General features: G+C 39.2%; 1 protein-coding gene across 5 annotated transcripts in view; it reads left to right on the forward strand.

The window, feature by feature from the left end:
• Window positions 1-288: 288 nt before the first annotated feature.
• OPN4 (opsin 4) overlaps window positions 289-24,208 on the forward strand; it is a 61,881-nt gene continuing 37,961 nt past the window's right edge. For 2 of the 5 annotated variants that reach the window (XM_020805958.3, XM_078390973.1), the window contains exons 1-2: window positions 289-1,041; window positions 17,112-17,254. In XM_020805958.3, coding sequence (XP_020661617.3) covers window positions 904-1,041; window positions 17,112-17,254 — 281 coding nt within the window. In that variant the 5' untranslated portion in view covers window positions 289-903. Of the gene's footprint in view, window positions 1,042-1,380; window positions 1,437-8,564; window positions 8,727-8,881; window positions 8,959-17,111; window positions 17,255-24,208 lie in introns of those variants that run through there. The other 3 variants (XM_078390972.1, XM_072995107.2, XM_072995108.2) reach the window with 3 other exon arrangements.

The following is a 24,208-nucleotide window of genomic DNA, read 5'->3' on the forward strand; positions in this document are numbered from 1 at the left end:
TACATTGCATTTTCTTTAGTGTTGCAGTATTTATATCTTTTTTCTGTTTCGAAAAGAAGGACAATGATTAGTTTTGACCTATAGTTGCAAATGAAGTTCTTAACTCATATATAAAATAATACAACAGGTATCACTGTTGTATCTGTGCCTATCTGCAGTCCAATGCAGACAAAACAAGTCCCCTATGGATGTCAGTAGGACATTCATGCCCACAGTTATTTCTTTTCAGCTAAGTACTTTTTAGAATAGGATTTTCTAAAGAAGTATTAAGTTTCGGCTGGGTCATACCCCTTACGTTGTTGTGTTAAATGTTGTTTTTAGGTACAGACAAAGCCATCTTCCATGGCAGCAAAAGAGTGATTAGATGCATCTTTACATATTCCAGAATGACACCCTTTGCGCTGGCATGTAAAATCAGGCTGTTTTTCTCTTTCTCTTTCTTCCTCCTGCCACGGTGACAGTGGCTTGATTTGTCCAAGGGGCAACGGAACAGCTGAAATGTCTGTGGATTTGATGGAAGAGTTAAAGTGCTGCCTTGAATTTGCATGGGACAAATCAGCACCTCACTGGGCATGTGCAACATCTGCTGGCACGTATATTTAAATGGAAAGCTGTTTCTGCTGCTGCTGCCTATTGCTGAGCTTACAGGCTGAAAGAGGGATGGCTGAGTCTTTATGGAGGGAAAAAACCTCCCATTGGATTATGCTCATATTCAAGGGAGAGAGAGAGAGCTTTTTGAGAAGTTTAAAATGGGAAAAACTGTGTTGATTGTTTAAAGAGTTCAGTGGAAGAGTTTTGTTTTTTGTTTGCTTGCTTGGTGTTTTGTTTTTGGTTTTTGGTTGGTTGGTTGGTCTTTGTTTAGGTGCTGTTTCCTTGGGAAGTTGTTTTGTTTTTTCCCCCCATATGAATACTCAGTCCTTCCAAAAAAGCATCTTATGCCCATCCACGGACTTCAACTGCAGTAAAACCATAGGTGCCCTGAATGATTCGGAAGTGAATGCCTACAAGCTGATGGTGGATCTGACTCCATCAAGTTCAACAGTAAGTGTGGCAAAGATGTTTGCTAGTCTGTGATTCGAACCTCTTGCAAATAGTTCAGCTGGTAAATATATTGCCATCTTGAGTAGAACTGTACAGGATCTATTGGGTTCGGGGGTGGTGGGACTGTGAATGCAGTTAAGAAGCCAGCATCTTCCAGGGGAATTTCAAGTGGGGGATGTGGTCTGTTTAACTGGTGAACCTGCAATTAAATCTCTTTAGTTACTATGTGTGTGACCTGTCACGGATTGAAGCTGGTCATAATTTCACAGGAGTCCCCATGGCAAAACAAAAACAAATAACAAAATGAAAACTTATTGCTGTTGTATATATCTCTTGCAGAAAAAAAGGTTTGGCATATGATGAGGTCACATGATCAGAAAAAGAAAAAATAGACGGTAACATTTAAATTTGTTTTTCCTTGTTATGAAATGACTTGTCGGTTTCATTAAGACTATGGAGTTGCCCAGCTACCTTGTAGGTCAATGGGTATAAGTGAACATTAATCTGTGTTAAAACTGCTGTTTGTTGACACTCCAGGAAAGGTTGTGGTACGTTGTTCCCTTGGAAAGAAATTCCAGTATATTTCATAATTGAAGAAAAGCTATGCACTTCCAGAAGGACAGCTGCTTCAGTCTCTTGTAGCAACAGCAGCCACCGGTTGACACCTTTTACTCTAGTATGAGCTTCCATAGACAATAGCAGTCTATCTCTGAGTAGGCCTATGATAGTTTATACTAGAATACACTTCTCATACAATGTCACATGACTCATTGTTATTTTGGTGTCTTCCTATTTTTACTGCTATATTGTTCCAATTTCTCTGGTGTTTGTGATAACATATAGCTTGAATTTACCTCAGGTGTTCTATAAAGTAAAATGCCTTATCCACTGTTTACCTCATAATTGGGACTGGGAATCAAAATAATTCTTGTTCATGGCTTTAAACTGAAAGAAACAGAAAAATAAATTATTTTGAGATGAGGAAGAATAGCAACTACTTTCTGTGATGTGCTGACATATGGCATGGAAAAAGCCATGCGTTTACAGAGTTGGGCCCTTGATCCTGATAGAGTTAGCTGCACACAAGGCTTGCCCTGCTCTGTTACACTTTGTAAGAGATCAATATACATCTTTCTCCCCCATCTACAAAAAAAAAATCCATTATAGTGAAGACGGCTCAGAATTTGTTTAAATTGTCTTCTATTGGATATAAATTTTTTGAATGGATTTTGGCATAGGTATCAGTGAAATTAGTGTTTGGAGAGCTGTCACCTCAATCAGCAGTCCTACTCCCATGACTGTCAGAGGAAGGAATGCAGAAAACCTCATCCTGACATCTATGAGCAGTTGGTGTTTCCCTTGAGTTTTTCTGCAAGTTCCCTCCTTGTGTAAAATAACCATTTACTCAAGAACCAAACCCTAAGAGGATTATCACGGTCTGAACTGAATGCTATATAATAATTGGCTTAAACTAGGCTGCAGTTGTCCAGGCACCTAAGTGGTGCAAGACCCCTTTAAACCAATAGGACATACCTTTGAATATTCATGCATAGTACTGGACTGCAAATTAGTACAGCCAACCTGAATAATATTGTGTTTTGCATGCATATACAGTACTGTAATATGAAAATTACATCAAGCCTATGAAGACAGGAGGGGATTGGACTTTCAGGATTTATTCAGAGAGCAGCAGTGGGATATATCATATTTTAGAGAGTAACATAAGCACACAGGAAAAGTGCAAGCATAATAATCTGTCCCCAAGGAGCTTACGGTCTATATTAGAGAGGAAAAAAGAATTGTCTGGAAGGATAAGAAGATATGAAGGGGACGTTATGCAGGGTTTTTGCTTCATTTCTGTAAAGAATGACCTTTTTGATACCTATTTTCTTTAAAAAACCCACTGCCTCTTAAAGGCAAGAAAGGAAGCAGTCTGTCCCAAAGAACATGACAAAATAGCAACATGTAAATGGACATCAGGCTGCGTAGTATTGGGGGCAGGGGGGAGGACAAAGATGTAATGGGAAACGGTCCAGTGAAGATGTCATTTACAAATGGGAGCAGCTCAAAACTTTTGAGATTACATCTGTTGTTGACCTTTTATCTACATTAATATGAATTTATTTAGCTTCCAATTTCTACTGCCCCCCCTTTTTTGTGTGAAATGATTATACTTATGGGCAACTCAAATCATAAAAAATTTAGGCTGAAATCCAAAAAAAAGGCAGTGATGCTATCCACTTTTGTGAACAGGATGACCTATATAGTCTGTTAGAAACTGGGGATCACCTGTCACTATGAAACTATAACCACAACAGTTATTTTATCTTTTGCTATCCTGAAGCCTCAGGGAGATGACGTATCTGGACCACACCTCCCAGATTGCTGGACGCCCCGTGGCCAATGGCCATGTCAGCCAGGGGGATTCTGGGAGAAGCAGATCAAGAAAGTGACTTGGTTATCACTTTTTACATGGAGAAGATCTTGTTGCTTGAAGTAAAGGCCAAGATGTACATCCATCTCCCAAGCTTCATCTATAAAAGGCAGTGGCTATCAGCCTGGCCTATGATGAGAAAGACATGGATTCGAATTCTTGCTTAGCCACAAAATTCTCTCAGTGACTGTAGCTAATCATAATCCTCATATTCACCTACCCTGCACGGTTGTTGTGAAGAAAAATTCAGAGGAGATGAGCCAAGAGGAAATATTGGAATATAACCAATAAAATGAAATGAAAGATAAAAGCTTACTAGACTGGTAACTGAATTTCAGTACAGGGTGTTTTGTAGGATTTTGAGCATAACCTTGCTAATGTGTGAAATGAGTGCAATTGTACGGTAGTTGGAGAATTCTTTGGCACTTCCCTTCTTTAGGATTGGGATGTAGACTGATCTTTTTCTTTGTTTTTGCTGACTGTATAGAGCAAATCCATCTTTGGCTGCAGAGAATATAATCAATCTGATTTTGGTATTGCCCATGTGTAGAGTCGCATCTTGTGTTGCTGGAAAAGAGTGTTTGTGATGAACAACTTGTTCTCTTGACAAAACTCTATTAGTCTTTGCCCTGCTTCGTTTTGAACTCCAAGGCCAAATTTACTTGTTGTTCCTTTTATCTCTTGACTCCCTACTTTAGCATTCCAGTCCCTTATAATGAGAGGAACATCTTTCTTTGGTGTCAATTTTAGAAGGTGTTTTAAGTCTTCATAGAATTAGTCAGTTTCAGACTTTTCAGCATTGGTGGTTGGTGCATAAACTTGGATTACTGTGATGTTGAAAGGTCTGCCTTGGATTCGTATTGAAATCATTCTATCATTTTTGAGATTGTATAATACAGCTTTTCCCACTCTTTTGTTGACTATGAGGGCTGCTACATTTCTTTTATGAGATTCTTGCCAACAATAGTAGATATGATAATCGTCTGAATTGAATTTGCCCATTCCTGTCCATTTTAGTTCACTGACGCCCAGGATGTCAATGTTTATTCTTGCCATCTCCTTATCAAGGTTCATAGATCTTACATTCTAGGTTCCTATGCAGTATTTTTCTTTGCAGAATTGGACTTTCCTTTCCAGGCATGTCCGCAGTTGAGCATCCTTTCAGCTTCGGCCCAACCACTTCATTAGCTCTGGAGCTACTTGTCCTTGTCCTCTGCTTTTCCTCAGTAGCATGTTGGACACCTTCTGACTTGAGGGTCCCATCTTCCAGCGTCATATTTTTTAGCCTTTTTTTCTGTTCATGGGGTTATCTTGGCAAAGATACTGGAGTGGCTTGCCAGTTCCTGCTCCATGTGGATCATGTTTAGTCAGAGCTCTCCACTATGACCTGTCCATCTTGGGTGTCTCTGCATGGCATAGCCCATAGCTTTTCTGAATTACTCAAGCTTCTTCGCCATGACACAGCAGCAATCTGTGGATTATCACATGTACACACCTCTAAAGAAGTTGTCTAGAGAAACAGGTGACATTTATTTCGAGCACTGTTTGATAGGATGGTACCGTAGTCTCCTACACCCGAAGGAAACAGATTAGTTTAGCAGGCACATGGTAGGCCACTTGGCTGATCCACAGCTCTGTTCTTCAGTATATCACTGCCACTTGTCTCTCCCCACCCCATTATGTACCCCATAATGAGGCGGCTACCTCATTATACATAGTGGTAGGTCCAGCCCTTTTGTAAAACTTACACTTAGCCTAATGCATGATAAGCATGCTGGAAACATGCTTATTAGGAGATGCTATATATCATTTGAACTTTATCATGAAACAGATTTAGACTCTCTCTTTTATTTAATTTGCTGAGGAAAAACATTCTCTTTTCTCCAAACAGTAGTAACAAGGGAGAATCAGACTGCTCAGTGCTTACTGTTACCACCACCTATTGTTTACCTAGTTTAGGTTAGCTGAATTCATCCCTGGCATCTTACACTTATATTTGGACTATAACCCCTATATTGCCAGCCATGTTGGTTGCACATGATGGGAGCTGTAGTCTAAAATGTCTGGGAGGTATTAGTCTGGGAAAAGCAGGTTTATTTTATATGTCGCTCTTGAACAGGTTAATTCTGTACAGGTTAATTCTAAAAAAGTAACATTGTTTTTTAGGGGAACCCAATTTGTTAGTATTCAGCCCAAACAAGATTAAAAATATTCAACAAACATTACATAAATTCAATAAGGGCCATGAAAGAATCTAGGCAGCATTCCAAAAAAAATTGGCAAGCAAAATAAGAATTAGTACAATAAAATGGAAAAAGAACTATCCCATGCTATGGCTGGCCTTACTTGGCTTCCGAGAGGCCACAGCACTTTTGTCACAATTCTGATTTATGGCAGCTGCTTTCAGAATTTTCTAAGTACAGAATATGCAGAAGTGGTTTATCATTCCCTTCTGTGACTGTGCAGCTTCCCCACGGCCACACAGGTTGGCTCTTTTGGGATGCACAGTGGGGAACTGAACTCCCAACCTCTGGTTCTGCATCCAGATACCTAACTCACTACACAACATCATAATAGCCTCCTTGATTGACATCACAAGGAGAAGGGAAACAATAAGGAAGCAATCAGATCAGAACAAGGAGCATCAGTGCATTGCCCATGCCGTGCATATTCACTCTTCTACTGTAAACAGGTTTTGAGGCTTTCATGAGCATGAAACTACTGGCAAAGTCCCTGTGCTGATTCTCACATCTGTGGGCACCACCTTTGTTCAATAAGTTCAATAAGTGCACTGTCTCCACTCAAACACAGACATGGTTTTCATCTAAATGAATGACTTGTGTGAATCATACGTTGCAGTTCAGTTGCCAGAGACAGAATCATCCTTTTATACTTTCAACTCAAACGTAGCTTCTTTCTTGGCACAGACACAATTTGCACACTTTGGCTAGATTTTAGTGATTGCTCCCCAAATTATGAGCATGCAAGTATAACTTAACCCTTAGACTGTGGACATTTCATGTTGCTACGGGAGTGTCCAAACTCTGGTGACCAGTGGCTATGGGGCAGAGTGAACCTCAGCCTGCTGGTGTGCCCACAGAGAGCCCTCAATTTTCCCTCAAATAGATGAACTGCTACCATTCAGTCCTGTGGGGAAAATGGAGGGAAAAAAAACTGCAACGAGGGCAAAACCTCAGTGCATGAATGGGCAATCTCTGTGGGGCTTGCAATGAACCCCTTTTGTCAATAACACAGGGCATGACCAGATAGGCATATGCTTCTTCCATGCTTCTCCCCATTTCAGCCCCCAACTGCTCCGTTTCTCTTTTTGTTACTGACATACCATTTCAGCAATATTTGAGTGGTTAAATTTTGTTTAGTGCCTGTTTGAATCAAGAGCTAAATGCAACGGAAGCAAGAAATACATATGAAACAAAAAAAAAATCAACAAATCCATGACCCCACAAACTGCAGATTTAAGCAGAATGATTGGTCTGGTTCGTGTTTTGCACTATATCGATATATTGCTAAATCCATCATTCCATTAGTCATTAGTTGTGGTTTTTAAAAAAAGACATTGAATCAACAGCTATCTGCAGCAGAAGTATAAGGTACTTTTTGAATATTTTGTTTTCTTAATCAATGTATCTAAAATTTTTAGTGTATATTTACTTACACAGCAGGCCCTATTGTAGATGGATAAGAACAATATATAAAAAGCAGTGTAAAGAATTTTTTTAAAATGCCAATGTTTGCGGAGGAAAATGGTGAATAAGGATGGGAAGGCAGAGGAGAAATCTTGCTAATATCTCCCACTGGGTTAAGAGAAACACAGTACTGTACCAGACATGAAAAGAAGCACAAGATATGTGAATCACATAATCAATATGAACAGTGACTGAAGTACAAGGAACACCTGTCAGTCTGGAACAATCATCCTGTCTGATCTCACTCTTCATTACAGTATGTTATTTGTTGAGGGGTAACTCCACTTCTTTTCTGGTTACCTGTCTCTCTTTTTGTTACTTTTCTAGTTACAGACGTATAGCCTCACTTCTAGGTGTGTTTAATCCCAAAGTCTGACAGTTTGTAGCATTCTGGATTTTTTTTGTCCAACAAACTACAAGATATTAAAGAGTTACTTAAAAAAAATTAACTATGGGAATTAAGTATAATGAGAATTGAAGGACAGTTGGTTGGAACTATAACTCTAGCTTCCTACTTTCTAAAAACAATTTCCCAGCTATGGAAGGGGCACCCAAAGGTAAGTAGGAGCCTACCCCCCTTACAAAGGATACTTTATTCAAGGCTTTCTTGGAACTGTTCAGACTCCTTCCTCAGAATTTGCAGGTTCCTGCACTGAGCAGTGGGTTAAGCTTAATAGACCCCTAATGTTACTTCCAGCTCCATAATTCAGTGATAATTTGTTCAATATATAAAGACTCATGGGAGCAAGTCCATGTCTTAAAAATCTCACATTAATATTAGACAAAGCTCAGTCTTTATTTTTATTGAGAAATATCAAGTCTTTGGGAAAGAATTCGGAGGATATAAAGGTACATGTTATTTCCCCCTCTTCTTGCGTGTTGTGTCTAATTGATTTTCTGTAAACAGTGTCTTATTTTTAGTCATCGGAAAATCTTTAGCAAGAGAATGATATAGTCCATGAAAAAAATGACCTGGTTTACTCCATAGCATTTTGAGTGGATTACTGTATATGTAGACTGTTCAAGAATATTCCGTGATGTAAATATAGTAAGGTCAGGAAATTTTGTAAGCAATTTTCTTCCAGGCACTGGATGAATATGACATTTTGTTTTAGTGTGCATTAAACAAATGAAAAAGGGAGACAGAGGAAGAGAGAGAGAGAGATGAGTAGGAAATATATGCCCAGGAGAGATAAAGAATGATTTTATTTTATTTTATTTTATTGCCCATCTGATTTAAGCTGCTTTAAAGCACAGAGTTCAATAGTTCAAAGTGGGCTTTAATACCTTACTGTGATGTCACATATGATATGGACTTTTAGTAATGAATCCGTCAGTTCTGGATATTAACGCAGATATTAATGCAATTTACCATCATGCAGAGTGAGGCAGCTGCCTCAGGCAGCAGATGCTGGTAAAGCAGGAAGCCGTAGCAAAGTGTTGGAAGGACAAAGCTCTGAGCCATGCCATCTGTCCCACAGCCCCTCCGCTAGCCTGACACCTACAGGGATAGTGAAGGATGCTGTTCTACTTCCAGCTTTGAAGTAAGATGCATTTTCCAGTCTGATCTAGTGAACTTTCATACAGTATGTGTATTATGTGCCATCTTTGCCTCAAGGCAACCAAATGTCTTCAGCCAGCCCTGTCATTAGGTAGGGTGAGGCTGCCCTCTCCAGCAATAGATGCTGCAGGTAGCAAGTGGCAGGGAGGAGGAGTAGAGGTGAGAGAGGCTTTGCAGCCTGTTTTGTACCCCAGGAGTTTGACTACTATCCTCAGGTGAGTTGGCAGGTGCTACTCTGTGGGTAATTTTAAATTAAATTCAGCTGCCATTTCATTTATTTATTTATTTATTTATTTATTTATTTATTTATTTATTTATTTATTTATTTATTTATTTATTTATTTATTTATTTATTTATACCCCGCCCCGCTAGACCATGTCTACTCGGGACAGCTTACAACATAAAATAAGACAGTATAAAATGTAAATAATCATAAAATACAATTAATATATTAGTTAATACAGTAAGATTAAAATTAGCAAAATGGAATGAGATGAGAGAAAGAAAATAAAAGACTTAGCTGACTGGAGGGAAGGCCTGCTTAAATAGCCAAGTTTTAAACTGTTTTTTAAAAACACCCAGCAAGGGTGCCAGCCGAATTTCTGCTGGAAGGGCATTCCACAGCCACCGCCGAGAAGGCCCGGTTTCTAGTTTTTTCCTTCCGAGCCTCTCTTGGCGTCAGACCCCTCAGCCGTCCCTGCTGGCAATGACGGGTGATTAGGGTAGATCTGGGTGGGAGAAAACGGTCTGCCAAATATTGAGTTCCCAAACCGTTTAGGGCTTTATAAGTGATCATTAGCACTTTGAAGTCGACGCGGAAACGGATGGGCAACCAGTGTAGTGCAGCCGGAATGGGGGAGATATGTTGGTGTTTTCTCACCCCACTAAGTAACCTGGCTGCCGCATTCTGGACCATCTGAAGTTTCCGCATCAGCCTCAAAGGCAGCCCCACGTAGATTCCATATGTAAAATGTGGAGGTTGTTTTTCAGCTCAAGTACTGTAGTCAACTGTCTGGGAATGGCCCTCGGTCCAGATAACAATCTAGCTTCTCTAGGCTTTATGTCAGAATGTCAGAAATCTGAAGACTTACCTAAGTGTTGATTATGCAAAAGGCTTCAGATTTTGAAACTCTCTCCACCAGTATGAAAAATTGTATCTCTTTGTTAAAATTTTATTGATGGCCCCATGCCTTGTTCTGTTTTGAGCTGATGAGTGGTACCGCTCAGAGTAGTATAAATTTACCAGATGGGCGGGATATAAATAAATAAATAAATAAATAAATAAATAAATAAATAGATGATGATGATGATGATGATGATGATGTATTAGTTTTGTAAAATAGTTACAGTGCTGTTTTTAAAAAAAACTTTAAAATCATGCCTTCTCAAAAGTTAAGTCCGATTGAATTCAATTTCTCTTACCTTCAGATGAACAAGTTTAGCAACACAGCCATAATGTTTTCCTTGGAACTCACTGTCACAAGGGCCTTTTGCACAATTATTTCTGAACCTCGTGGTGCCCAAATGCATTCAAAGTGCAGCTCCCACAACCCCACACAATGCAATCTAACCCATTTCCCATTCCTCTTTTCAGTAGTGCAGTCCAGCAAAGTTGCTTCTTGTAATCTAGATCAACATGAATTGGCTCCAGGCTATTTGAAGGACTGTATCTTTCCATGTGGATTAGTGGATAGAGTGCCAGAGTAGAACTCAGGAGGCCTGGGTTCATAATCTCTGCTCAACCATGGAAGCTCACTGGGAGTGTGGAACTGGTAAAGGTAAAGGTTCCCCTTGACAATTTTTGTCCAGTCATGTTCGACTCTAGGGGGCGGTGCTCATCCCCGTTTCCAAGCCATAGAGCCAGCATTTTTTTTTGTCCGAAGACAATCTTCCGTGGTCACATGGCCAGTGCGACTTAGACATGGAACGCTGTTACCTTCCCACTGAGGTGGTGCCTATTGATCTAGTTGCATTTGCATGCTTTCGAACCGCTAGGTTGGCGGGAGCTGGGACAAGCGACGGGAGCTCATTCCGTTGCGTGGATTCGATCTTACGACTGCTGGTCTTCTGACCCTGCAGCACAGGCTTCTGCGGTTTAGCCCACAGCGCCACCACGTCCCTATGGAACTGGTAAAGCCAGTCCTTAAATATCTCACTTGAAAGCCCTATTAGGGTTGATATATGTCAGTCCTGAACTGATGACACATAACAAATCTCTCATACTAGTCTCCCTGTGTTTTAAGATCTTTGGAAGGTGTAATTTTTAAAAATTTTATAATTTTTAATTCTACAAAATACAAGATACAAACTAAAATAATTGTGCTCCCCACCACCATCAGGACCTTCTGGAGAGCTGTTCTCACTGTCCTCCTTTCCAGAACTACAGTATATTGATCCTTGTGTTGGGACTTTACCTCCTCCTCTTATTAACACATAATCTACCCCACATATCATTAAAAATATCTTTTTTTAATCTCCCTGTAGCATTCTCTAATTATTAGATCTATGGTTCATGTTATATTATGTAATGGTTTATGTTTGTTATAAACCATAAATAATGATTTATGAATATTCATATTGCTGAGAGGCGGAGCCGAGAGAGATGCTATAAGAGGCGGAGCCTCAGTCAATAAGAGAAATGTAAGAGTCAGGCAGGAGAGAAAAGCCAGACTGAGTAATAGAGTGTGTAGTTTGGGAAATTTTGGTGTGATTAGCTACTGAAGATATTTATGAATCTCTGTAATCAATAAACCAAAGTTTTATTTAAAAGAACTTGAAGTGTGGACCTGAATCTTTCTGAAGTAAATGGTGATTTAGAGATCACCTGGTGGCAGCAAGTGTAAAAGAAGAGTGTTTGCCTTCGTGTGCTCTGAGGCTTGAAGGTCAAGCAAAAGGGGTACGAGGGTGGACGTCACATTCCCCTTTCTTAACTTTTAGAATACAAGTCAATTTATCATTTACAGCAAGATTCCAAACTTCATTGTATCATTCTTCCAGTTGAAATTCAAGTTTAGATTTCCAATCCCTAGCTATAATTAATTTCACAGCAAACAATAAATTAGTAAGCAGTTCTCTAGTTGTAAAATCATATTCTTCAGTAACAAATATTGATAACAAGGCCATTTCTGAATTCAGCTTTATATCTCTATCAAAAATATCTCTTAATTCCTTAGTAATTAGTTTCCAGAATATTTGTACCCTCTCACACTGCCACCACAAGTTAAAATATATACCAATTTTGCTACCACATTTCCAACAAACATTTGAATATTTAGTATTTACTTTACTCAGTTTAACTAGTGTTAAGTACCATCTTAAAACTACTTTATAGAAATTGTCTTTTATTCTCACTGACATACATTGTAATAACCTCGTTTTCCATATCATTTCCCAGTCTTCTTGTTTTATTTATTTTTTAAAGTCTTGCCCCCATACCTCTTTCAGTACTTCACTATCAGTCTCATCTCCTTCCAACTCCATAATTATTTTATGTTTTACTTACTACACCTTTCACTAAATCATCCTTTTGTATATTTTCATTGGTTAAAAGGACTTGTTCATATTTCATATATTCTCTACATTTATTATTATTCTTTATCCATTCTTTAGTCCATTTCTCTAATTGATCATAGTTTAACCAAGTTGGATCCTTACTTTAAAGAATTTGTTTCATTTGTTTCTTCAATCTCATTTTTTCAATCCAGACTTTTAGTCTACTCACTCACTTCATCCTAAAGAATTTTTCAAGCTTCAAATTAGAATATTCTTGTAACTTATTTTTAATATCCCTTTTAAATTTATTATAATTATGTTATTTTATTTTCTGAATATCCTTTAAAATATCTATACCCAAATACAAGTGGGGTCTCTACTTAAGAACTTAATCCGTATTGGAAGGTGGTTCTCAAGTGGAAAAGTTCTTATGTAGAATCTGCATTTCCCATAGGAATGCATTGAAAACCATTTAATCCGTATCTGCTCTTTTCCGTCCATAGAAACTAATGGGAAGCTGCTATTCCGCCTTCTACCACTAGAGGGGGATTTTTTCTTTTTTTCCCCTTAGGTCAGGGAACAGTGTTAAAAGCACTTCTGACGAAGCTAATTTTGAAGCAATGGACTGAAAACCAATTAATCCGTTCTGGCTGTTTTTTTTATGTAGAGGTGCGTTCGTACATTGAAGCATTAGTTCCCATAGGAACTAATGCAAAGCTGGTTAATACGTACTCTACCACTAGGGGGAGAACTTTTTTTTAACCTAAGATGACCTAAGGTTAAAAAAAGAGCAGGAAAGTTTTTTTTTCCTGTTCTTATCTGGATTTTTGTTCTCAAGTAGAAGCAAAATTTAGCAAATGGAGCTGTTCTTAAGTGGAATTGTTCTTAAGTAGGGACGTTCTTAAGTAGAGACCCCACTGTATTTAATTGAATTGCATATCTTGAAATGATATTTATCAACAAACAATTCCTGTTCTAATTTATTATGATTAAACAACATCATTTCTGATTTTTGCCATTTTATTTGTAATCCAGTTATTTCCCCAAACTTTTCTAAATGGTTTTTAATTCTATCCATACTCTCTAAGGGGTTACTAATAGTTAATAATGAATCATCTGCAAATAAATTAATCTTTATTTTATTGCTCTTACCTATACCTTTAATTAAGTTATCATTCCTGATTGCATTCGCTAACATTTCAATAACTTAAATTAAATAGAACTGGGGAAAGGGGACAACCTTGTTTTGTACCTCGACCTAAGGAAATCTGTTCTGTTATTCCATCATTAACTGTTTTTGCAGAAGTGTTATTCAAATATAATTGATCTATTGCTTCTGTGAATTTCTTGCCAAATCCCCAAGCTTTTAAAAAAGTCTTTAACATTGACCACTCTAAACAGTGGAAAGTGCATTCTCTTGATCCTAGCACCCTCACAAGCATGGTTGGTAAGAACAAGGGAAACTAACTTTTTGAGGGCTGTGCCCACGCTATGGAATGCCCCCCACAGGAGATCCAAGTGGTCCTCTCTGTGCTCTACTCCTGCCAGAAGACAAAGACTTTTTAAAATATATAAATTGCTGAATGGATGCTAAGCGCAGGGAGTTGTTTTCATCTTTTTTCCATGTGTCTTTTAAATTGTTTTAAAGGGAGTTTATTTCATACTTTCATACTTTCTCAAAATCAATACATTTTGGATTTTTAATTATGAGATGTGTTATATTTGTAACTGTTTTAATATTTTTGTTTCCAAATCATTTGTAACCTTCCTCGAGTCTTTTTACAGGGAGAAAGGCAGAGTAAAAATAAATATGAATGAATGAATGAATGAATGAATGAATGAATGAATGAATGAATGAATGAATGAATGAATGTGGTGCTAGAAGCCCCATGATCCATCATCTCAAGGTGCAACAGCTAGGTCCAATGGAATGTGTAGTCTAACAAAAGCTGGAGGGCTACACATTCCCCAACAGTGTTCTAGATCAGATTTCCTCCAAACCTTCCCCCTCTCCATGTGCTGGATGGGAACATACCTCCTAGCATGGGGGCACAGACTGGGGTGATGGGCACTGAAGCTCAACATGCTTGCAGGACACAAGACTGGATGAAGCTGTACTAAATCACAGTGTGGTCTTGCTTGTACACTTGTTTGTTACCAGCTGGCCTGTTAGCAATTTGAGCAAGCAGTCTTAGTAAGAAAAGATGGCTAAGAAAAAATTGCTCCTCTAAAAGCCCCTTCCAGAGCAACTGCTTGGATCAAGCCTAACAGAATGCTCTCTGCCTTTTTCTTTCATTGTTGTCTGGAAGGATCTGCAATGTGTTCCTGTTTTGTTTTCTGTGGTAACATAAAGAGAGCTCGGATTCTTCAACTGATAATGCTATAGCTTGAATGCTGTCTTAACCCTCTATCAAAGTAGTGAAGGTATACTGGCACCAAGTGGCCTGAAGCTTCAGATGCAGGGATGTTATTTTCCTGCACCTAATTCTTTCTTTCTTGGTTAGTGAAACATGGTGACATCTCACAGCCTTCTTACAAAATGGCCACCCAGCTCTTTCTGTTTTTTTCCTTTCTAGACTAAGTGCATTTGACAGCATTCCTCTGAATGTAGCATATATAATCACCCAAATGGCCATATCTTTTTGGACTTTCATCCCAAGTTCTGTAATGTTCAGGCTGATTAAGAGCCTTGAAGGTTTGACAAATCATCTTTCAAAAATATACTTGAAGGCCCAAGAAAGATATTACCCCATTCAGATCTCACATTTAATTCATGGTCCCTATGGCCCCTTTCCTTTTCTTTTCCTGGCTTTGCCTTTATTGAAGATTCTTTCAAGAATAGCTATGGCAAGATCCTTTGTTTTAAAAATCATGAGGTGTTCAACAACAACAACAAAAAAAATCAGCAAGATGGCAGGGAAATGAAAGGCAGATTAGGGAATTGACTACAAAGTGAATTCACTCTCTTTGACCAAACTCTGTAGCATCTAGGGAAGTGAAAAAATAGGTAGCTTCATTTCCATTGCATTTCTCAGAACTCACTGGTATGTTTACTCTGTCTCAGTTCTGTTTCAGATTGCCTAACTCCCTCTTCCCACTCCTCCATGTAAATTCATATGTATCAGGGTGTTCTTTTTTGCTAATGTATAGATTTTACAATGTATTTTCCTTTGACCATGGAATGAACAAAACAGTACAGTTAACATGTTATTTGGAGCAGAACTCTTTTAAGAGGTAAAAGACTGTTCTAACACAAACTTATTTCAATCTGCAAATGCTTCTGTCTCCTGGAGATAAGGACAGCTTCTTTTACACATGTGATTTCTCAGGCACTTACTTTGAAAGATAAAAACACTGGACAAAAATGTTGTCAGATAAAAGAAATACACTGTCTCATTAACATGGAACATTACCATCTGTGTGTTTGGTGCACATTCTTCATATCCTTATTTTCATCATGCACATTTGCCCACAGTGTGCATGGTTTTGTGCACATTTGTTCTTTGCCAAATTCATCACAAGCTTTAGAAATATATAGATTTCCAGGCTAAGATGCACTTTGTCCTGTTGCCAGTGTTGAGAGGCGCAGCATGTTATCTTCATAAAGAAATGTGATCCTGGATCATTTCTTTTCCTTCTCTTCTGACAACCTCTAATTATTCTGCATATAAATAAGCAAGAGCAGGATGTTACTAAAAGAAAGAAATGTGCAAAAGAAAACTGTAAGCTCTTTGCTCTTGCTACACTCTAGTTCTTGAAAGAGTGGTGGAACTTCCTTCCTCCCGACATTTCTTGTTAGATCCTCCTTGCCCTGGTTTATACATCAACAAAGTCACCATGTGTTTAACACAATGTGGGTCCCACGCACAGTGTGAAAAGTCACAGAATGTAGTCTCAGAACATTGGAGTTGCCTTTTCCCAAGTTGGATCACTGGCCACCTAGCTCAGTACTATCTATGTGGGTTAGGAGAGGTTCCAACTGGACAGTCTTTCCCGTAAATATTTCGTGATGCTGAGAAACAAAGCATGCACTCTCTATCACTGAGCTGTGGCTCTTCTCCAAGGGTCAAAGAACAGGACAAGGAATTCAGCACTCTTTGAACCTCAGATTTCCAGTCTTTTAAAATGCAGGGTTCTAGCCCTTTCGGCTGAGACAATACAGCTGAAAACACTGAGCAGACAAAGTATACTGAAATCTTGGAAGCCAGAGGATTAGCTGAACAAGCCTTGCAACAGCTGGATTAGGAATTCCATGCCCTCTGCGGCCCCTTGATTGACAGTAGTGAAATAGACTATGCAGATCAATACCGTGTATTCAAATTTGCTTGATTTGCCCAATGGATACAGAGAGAGGCCTCCATCTTTTTTTGTTGAGTTTGGATTAAATTGGTACAAATTTTTATTTCAAATAAGAATAAGAATTAAAAAAAAGAACAAGATACTTGGGCTAGGAAACCCAAATAAATAATTTTTGCCAAATTGAATTTCACTTGTTAGGGATGATGAAAACAGGTGATTTAAACAACAAAGCTTTTGTAATATAGATATGTGAAATCTATCTCTCTGTATTGTCTTTTTTAAAGAGTGGGACACTCCTCTCAGTTTTCTTTTATACAAACTCCAAACTCTCATCAAGCTGGAAATGCAAACAAAAATAGCCCTTTGGCTCATCTGTTTTGACCATATCTACTGTATTTGTGTTCAAAGGCTGAGCAAAAATAAATATAGCTTTGAAAAGAATGAGTTTCTCCAAGGTGTTTGTTCCATCTAGATTCTAATATTATTTTTTATCTTAGAGAGGTGTTGAAACAGCTGCTGTTTGCTGGAAGACAAATTATGCTCTTCTGAATTTCTGCCATTCTCTTTTCCCTGTAGGAACACACCATGTTAAACCTTCCGGACCCCTTTCCAACAGCAGACGTGCCAGCCCATGCACATTATACCATTGGAGGTGTTATTCTTGCAGTGGGGATCACAGGGACTCTTGGTAACCTCCTGGTCATCTATGCTTTCTGCAGGTATTAAATACAGTTACTTTCTGCTGTACAGTATTTGTGGAACACACATCCTAGCTCATGCAATAAAGAGGATGATCCTGAATTTGAAGCTTTCTTCAGCCCAGGTATGGGTGCCAGGTCTATAGCATCCTATACAGTGGTGCCCTGCACCACAACAATAATCCGTTCCCCTGAAATCACTGTTAAGTGAAAACAGCATCCAGCGAAAACAATTTCCCCATCTGGGGAAATTACCTCGTTGTCCAGCAAAGATCGCCCACAGGGGAAGTCACTTTCCGAGTGCCGATCAGCTGTTAAAATGGCCGCCCTGCGAAGCATGGGTCCAGAAAACATAGGGCAGCCATTTTGCGGAGCCGGAAAACATCGTCTTGCAAACAAATGGTTTGCGAAGCACGGACCTAATCAACGTCAAGCGAAAATCCCCCATAGGAAACATAATTTTGCGATTGCTATAGTGATCGCAAAAAAGTCACCACCCTGTGGATTCATTGTACAGCGGGGTCATCATCTAGCGAGGTACCACTGTACCATGAGATTTCAGGGCCAAAACTTAAGATCAGGGCAGGAGAGATGATGACACCAGTCTGATTTGAGTCTGAACATTAGAAGAGCTCTCCAAGGTGCTGAATGTATCCCTCCAAATAGGCTAAACACTGTAGACAGATTTGCCAGGTCCTTCTGATGTCATGGGAACAATCCTTGTGATGTTGCAGAAGCAGTGCAGGATTGGGAGGGAAACAAGCCCAACACACAAATACCTTTGCTCGGTGAGCCCTGGCGCCATGTGAAAAAGGGCACTGAGATATATCACATGCAAATATCAAGTTTTCTTTCCCAGTGCTGCTCACTCTGAAATTCCTCTCCCTAGCTAGAGACCCAGGAAGCATAGCAATTCCCTGGGTCCTCAGTTGAGGGCCCAGGCCCCAAAAATGGGCAATTTGATGTCTAAGTCCAGTTGAAAATGTTGGGTTGAGATCTTCCAAGTATCACCTTTTAACATGTATCCAGCCCAAGTGACCACACAGTGCATTTGGGAGTAATAAAGCCAAAGATCCTGTCTGCCCTTTTGACTCTCTGACTTCCACTTCCTGCATCGATTTTAAACAGTTCTTCTCCAATCTGGCTCTTAGAGCTCATCCACACACTCAATCTGCTTCTGTCGAAGAAGAGGTTCAGTTACCTATTGATTCAAATTAGCTTAGCATATCTACATGATGTTACATCAGATTTGAATCATCCTCTCCTACTTCCCCTCCATTGCAGGATTATTTTCCTTTTGCTTAGAAACTGTGTTTTTCTTGGCAGCATGAATGATATCTGTTATTTCTGTCTGTCCATTTCTCTTGGAGAAGCTTGAGTCTTGTGGTGACATGTGGCATCAGAACTCCCCTGAGATCAGTTGTGATGTCATGTGGGAGTGTTTTCAACATAGCTGCTTCTGGCTGACTCTTTAAATGGAGGTGGAAGGGTAGGAGTGTTCCCCCTAGCATAGCTGCCTCTTGCCATTTGCTTCTTACCTGGCAGAATCAATTTAAACAGGATGCTGTTTTATCTTGCAAAAAAAAAAAAAGAGTTAACAACTCTAGACTCTCTTTCAAACTCTGCAAGACATTCACCATGTTAGGGATAAACTCACAGAGAATGAGGAGGGCATGAGAGGGAAATGAACAGGGAAAAGGAGGTGTGTCGTGTGTAAACACAATTCAAAAGAAACTCATTCCATGATATGGAAGCTTGTGGTGAGTTATTCTGGAAGTACACAGGAAAGACATCATGTTTTCAGCCCACATCGATCCAAGACACACACCCTTCTGGATGGGCCTTCTTTCTTTCTTCCCTTTTTCCCCCTGACTGTACGGAGGAGACATACTATTAATCCTCTTCCATGTGCGCTCCAAGGGAATGTGTCTTATTTGATTAGAATTAGGATTTTGGCTTTTCCATCTTTGATATAGATTAGTTGTTTGTTTTGCCTGCTTCTCCTGCTTTATGGTGAGACTAACAGCCCATGTCTATACAACACTTCCTCTGCTACTAAGAGACATTTCCTCTACTCTCCCTCGAGTATGAATATTCAGAACAGAAAGAACAATAAGAAAAGAGAATTGAAGTTTCATAGTGTCTATCAGTAGCTAGCACCATCTCAAATGGCTGAGCAAGAATACAGGTCACCTGACCACAATCTTTCTCACTCACTTTATATATATATGATATTATATGTTAGGTAATATTATAAATGTGAGAGATTGTGATCAGATGACCTGTGTTCTTGCTCTGTCTTGCTGAGACAACACTAACAACTGATAGAGAATATATATATATAAATTAAATGTTTATTTCAATACTGTGAGCTGTCTTGGATCCTTTTAGGTGAAAAACAGCATCTAAATACTTTAAATTAAATTAAATAATGTTCACCTATATATGTTCAGCATATGCCAATCTGTGCCATCCTTTTGCTTCTTTTTAGTGATTCCTCTTTGACAATGTGTAGGTAGCCACCTTAGATATTCCAGAGAGCATCACAGCACTCTGAGGAGGGTGCTGAGAAGCATTCCTGTTTGGGAGGGATCAGGGCTAAGTTAGCATAATGTAATTGTGTATTTGAGTTGGATACTTGGCTTTGATTCTGTTTTGTTAGACCTTTATATGTTATGAGTTCACAGGAAGTCCTTGAAATAGCAAACTATGCAAACAGTTTGCGTTTGTTTAAGGGTAAATACTTATGAAAGTAGTTTCAGTGTTTCCATTCCAGAAGAAGCTTGTGGCATTTGAAATGAGATACTTTCAATAGCAAAAAGTAAAATAAAATAAAGTAATAAACAAATATTTAAAAAAACTCTTTAGATGTTAATGACAGAATATTATTGGATGACTCCAGAGTTTTGTGCCAAATAGTCTAGGCTTTCCATGTTTGTGGAAACATAGATATTAGAAAGCAAGAGAAGTCTAGAGTTTATAGAAGTACTAAATTTATGCCTGGACAATATAATATTAGATTGAGCAGGGGAGGACATGGGACTGAATGTTTTTCTACATGCAAAAGCACAAAGAGGAGTTTAAAAAATAGCTAGAGATCATGGCAAAGTGCTTCAGTCTCTCTCTTTTCCTAGATGCTAGCTTTCTACATACAAAGACAAGGTTCTATATGGAGAAACTGTTAGCAAATAATAGAGTTCTATTTGTATTCACGTACAAATAGGGATGTGCATGTTGAAAACTTTCATGTTTGTTTTGTTTTTGGGTTCTTTCAGGGGGTGGCACTTTCATTATCAAATCTTTCTTGTGCTGGTCCCTTAATTAAACATGCAAACGACTAGCTCTTTCAGGTTCTTTCATTTCTCCCCATTTGGCCCAGTCACAAGGAAGATTTTCCACCTTTGTTGTAAATAATTCACAAAGTCCATCATGGCAAGCAATCCTTGTGCAAACAGGCTTCAGCTGAACTGTGTTTTTAAAGAGGTAACGTAGCTGCTAGATGGCATGTTTTTAAAACGGAAAGCAAAAACCTCAAGCCCTCCACTGCACTAGACTCAGTTCCCCCAACAAGAGTCTCAAAACAAACATGTGACTCTTATTCCCTAGTGAAACAATTACCAGCACCACCACTTAAGTAACAATATGTACTGTAGTTCAGGGGTCCTCAACCTTGGGCCTCCAGATGTTCTTGGACTTCAACTCCCAGAAATCCTGGCCAGCAGAGGTGGTGGTGAAGGTTTCTGGGAGTTGCAGTCCAAGAACATCTGGAGGCCCAAGGTTGGGGACCACTGCTGTAGTTGCCTCCTCAACCCCACATCATTGATGGGCAACAATAATGACAGAGGCTTGCGAGTGGGAGCTCCCTTCTGTTTGTTATTATTACAGAAAACATGACTGGATCTTGTGGATATAAAAGTTCCCATTTTCTTTTTTTTTCCCCTTCCCAAGTGGTCTCTCCTTTCCTGTCTCTCTCCTCATCAGCTCCCTTGTCTGTATATTTCCCACAAAGCAACTTGTTGTTGACTCCCTTCTCCACCTAATCTGAGAATCCCTGCCATCTACTAACCTTCTCCAGTTCCCAAAAGCCACGTCAACCACCAGCTTCCTGGTCAATTTTGAAGAGTCATGTTTTCTGTCTCCCATTCCTGCAAGGACCAATGGTAGCAAAGAAAGAGCAGAGCAGTACAGCACCCTCCTCGCTGGGTGCCAACCAATCCTGGCCTTTATAGAGCTTCACAGTTCCTGCTGCCTTGCTCCTCAATGCTCTGATTGGCTGCTGGTAGCAGCCCTCACAATGCAACTTTATTAAATGGTGATTTGACAAAGGATGAAAGCATAAAGAAAGCCTCAAGGAAAGAGGAAAACACAAAAAGGACATGACATTTTCCATGCCCCTTTGTTTCAAATATTTTGTGTTTCTGAGACTCTCTATAGGGAATGGATTAAGAACCTCATTCATGTCTTTTCTCCATTTATGTTAAGATGAAAGTTCCATCCCTGTTGTATAAACTGTTGCAGCAAATTGTGACTAATTGATGAAGCACCAGACTGTGTCTCAGTCATGTGCTTGGTCTGCACAATTGAGATGTACCCCAACAACTTGTCAATTAGCTACACTATACTGCTGCAAGATACACAAACACTAATAAAAGTCTAGCCAGTGAGTTTAAACTGAAAGCTAACTTAACTATAAAGAGGCACAGAGATGTTATTTGGATGAGCACTGAACAGACTTTCCTACAGGAGCTCAAGGTAGGGAGAACTCTTTGGGCCGGAGGTAACTGCTAAGCAACCTCATTCTGTGTTTGTACCCGGGGTGGTTAATTAACTCTGCATCTGGGATGACATCTGTCAACAAATCTGTGAATTCCTACAAATCCCTGACAACAAACTCTCAAATCCACTTTTTCTGTGTCTCTATAGAAGTGTTATTCCATGGAGACGTTCTGTCATGTGAAGGGATGTGTAAGGGTTAAAAAGCAACTGACGTGGGACTGGCCACTGATTAGGCCTTTGGTGTATACAGTATACATCATGGACTCATGGGAACAGTCCAGGAAAAAGTGACTGTGACATGGCCCTGAAGTGGCCCAATACATTTTTCTGCCTGAGGCAGCAGACAGCATGTCACCTGTCCCATTTTATGTACAAATAACAGCCCAACACATACACACACCAGTTAGCAGCGGAATCTTTCTTCTTCAACACTGACAACATTCGAACAATGTCCTGTATGGCACATGAGGCAGCAGGCTACCCTAGGGGTTAGAGGGCAGGCTGTGGGAGATACAACCCTTTACTCAAGGAAGTTGCTTGTGGCTGTCCAGCATCCACCAGCTAAGCCAAGCTGCCCAGTGTAAAGGTAATTGCTTTACAAAGACAGTTTTGACCTCTGGCCTTCCATTTGTTTTGGACTTCAACTACCACAATCCTTTATCGCCGACTGAGGCAGCCGGGAATGGCAGTCCAAGACATTTGGAGGGCCAAAGATGGAGAACAACTGCTCTCACAATGAACAGGCCTCGAAATGTGTTGTTGTCACAGGCAAGAAGGGTGTCCTCCAGATTTTGAAATAGCCCCAGAGCTATGCTCCATTCCGTGAACTACACTGAAAATAACAGTCGAGCAAAAGACTAGGCCTACCTCTTTGTTTTCCCCAAAACAGAGTAAGTTGGCAAAGGAATAACAGAAAAGGCTTCCCGCTGTTTGCTTCAAAGCCTAGGTAACTAGTGCAAAACAAAATGTTGCAGGCAATGTAAAAACATTGGGGTTAATCTGTATCTGGAAGCTGCTGCTAATCTGGCCAACAGTGGAGAATGCATTCCCATTGCAGTATGACCCAGATGCAGAAAATCCATAGTCCATCTACTTTAATTTCCCTTTAATCACCAGCGTAGAAGAACAGGAGGGCAAAGCAGAAAGAGACGTGCATTTTGTCTGTGTCACTGGACTAGTGAGCAAAGCTTTGTTCACATACTTCACTGTGTTATATCAGCTGGCATGCTCACTCGCATGTGCATTTATTATCAGAAGCATTTCTACTTTGCTTCTCAGCTGAACATGGCTACCAGAGCACTAATGACATTTCTTGCCTTTAGGCTTACAATCTTTAAAAAAAACCACACAACACAAAAAGAAAAGTGGTTGGGTGGGAAGAAGAAAAACAAAATCTCATTATCGGCAGCTTTTGGCAGACAGTAGCGTAGCAGGTCATGGAGCACAGGAAGGAGCCGCATAAAGCATGTAAAGGGGAATAGGAAATGTGTTGCACTGCTGACCCTACTTGCAAGCTTATTTTTTAAAAAAACATTTTATTTATTTATTTATTTATTTATTTATTTATTTATTTATTTATTTATTTATTTATTTATTTATTTATTTATTTATTTATTTATATCCCGCCTATCTAGTCGATTAAGACCACTCTTAATATTTACAATATTTCAACAATATACAAACATAACATAAAAGGAAACAAACAATACATATATCTTACTAGAACTCAAGAAAATGAACTAAAATTAGTACACATATATTAATGGATGGGTGCACTTGATGTTAAATGTATTATGTATATTGAGTTTTAAATATTTTTTCTTTGTATTTTTCATACTTTTATTTCCTTTAACAAATAAAATAAAAATAGTGCACCCACTATTGGGACCAGTAGTATTTTCTTCAAACTGTTGATTATGATGCCTTCCAAAATGACATTATCTCTTGTTTAGGTAAACAAACTTTTCTTTTCAATAATACAGAGTTCAAAAAGTCCTACCATATATCAACAAACTACTTCTCTTTTGACATTAACTGTCAACCTGTCATTAACTGCAATTTCCCGCACTTCATTATACCATTCAGGGTTTGATCACACGTGCCAAATGCGCACCAGTTATATCGATACTGCTGTTTTTTAAAATAGTTTTATAAATTTCCATTCACATGATGCATGGGTAATATTGATCCACTTGACTA

This window comes from Pogona vitticeps, chromosome 3, assembly GCF_051106095.1.
Source record: "Pogona vitticeps strain Pit_001003342236 chromosome 3, PviZW2.1, whole genome shotgun sequence".
NCBI classification, from domain to species: domain Eukaryota; kingdom Metazoa; phylum Chordata; class Lepidosauria; order Squamata; family Agamidae; genus Pogona; species Pogona vitticeps.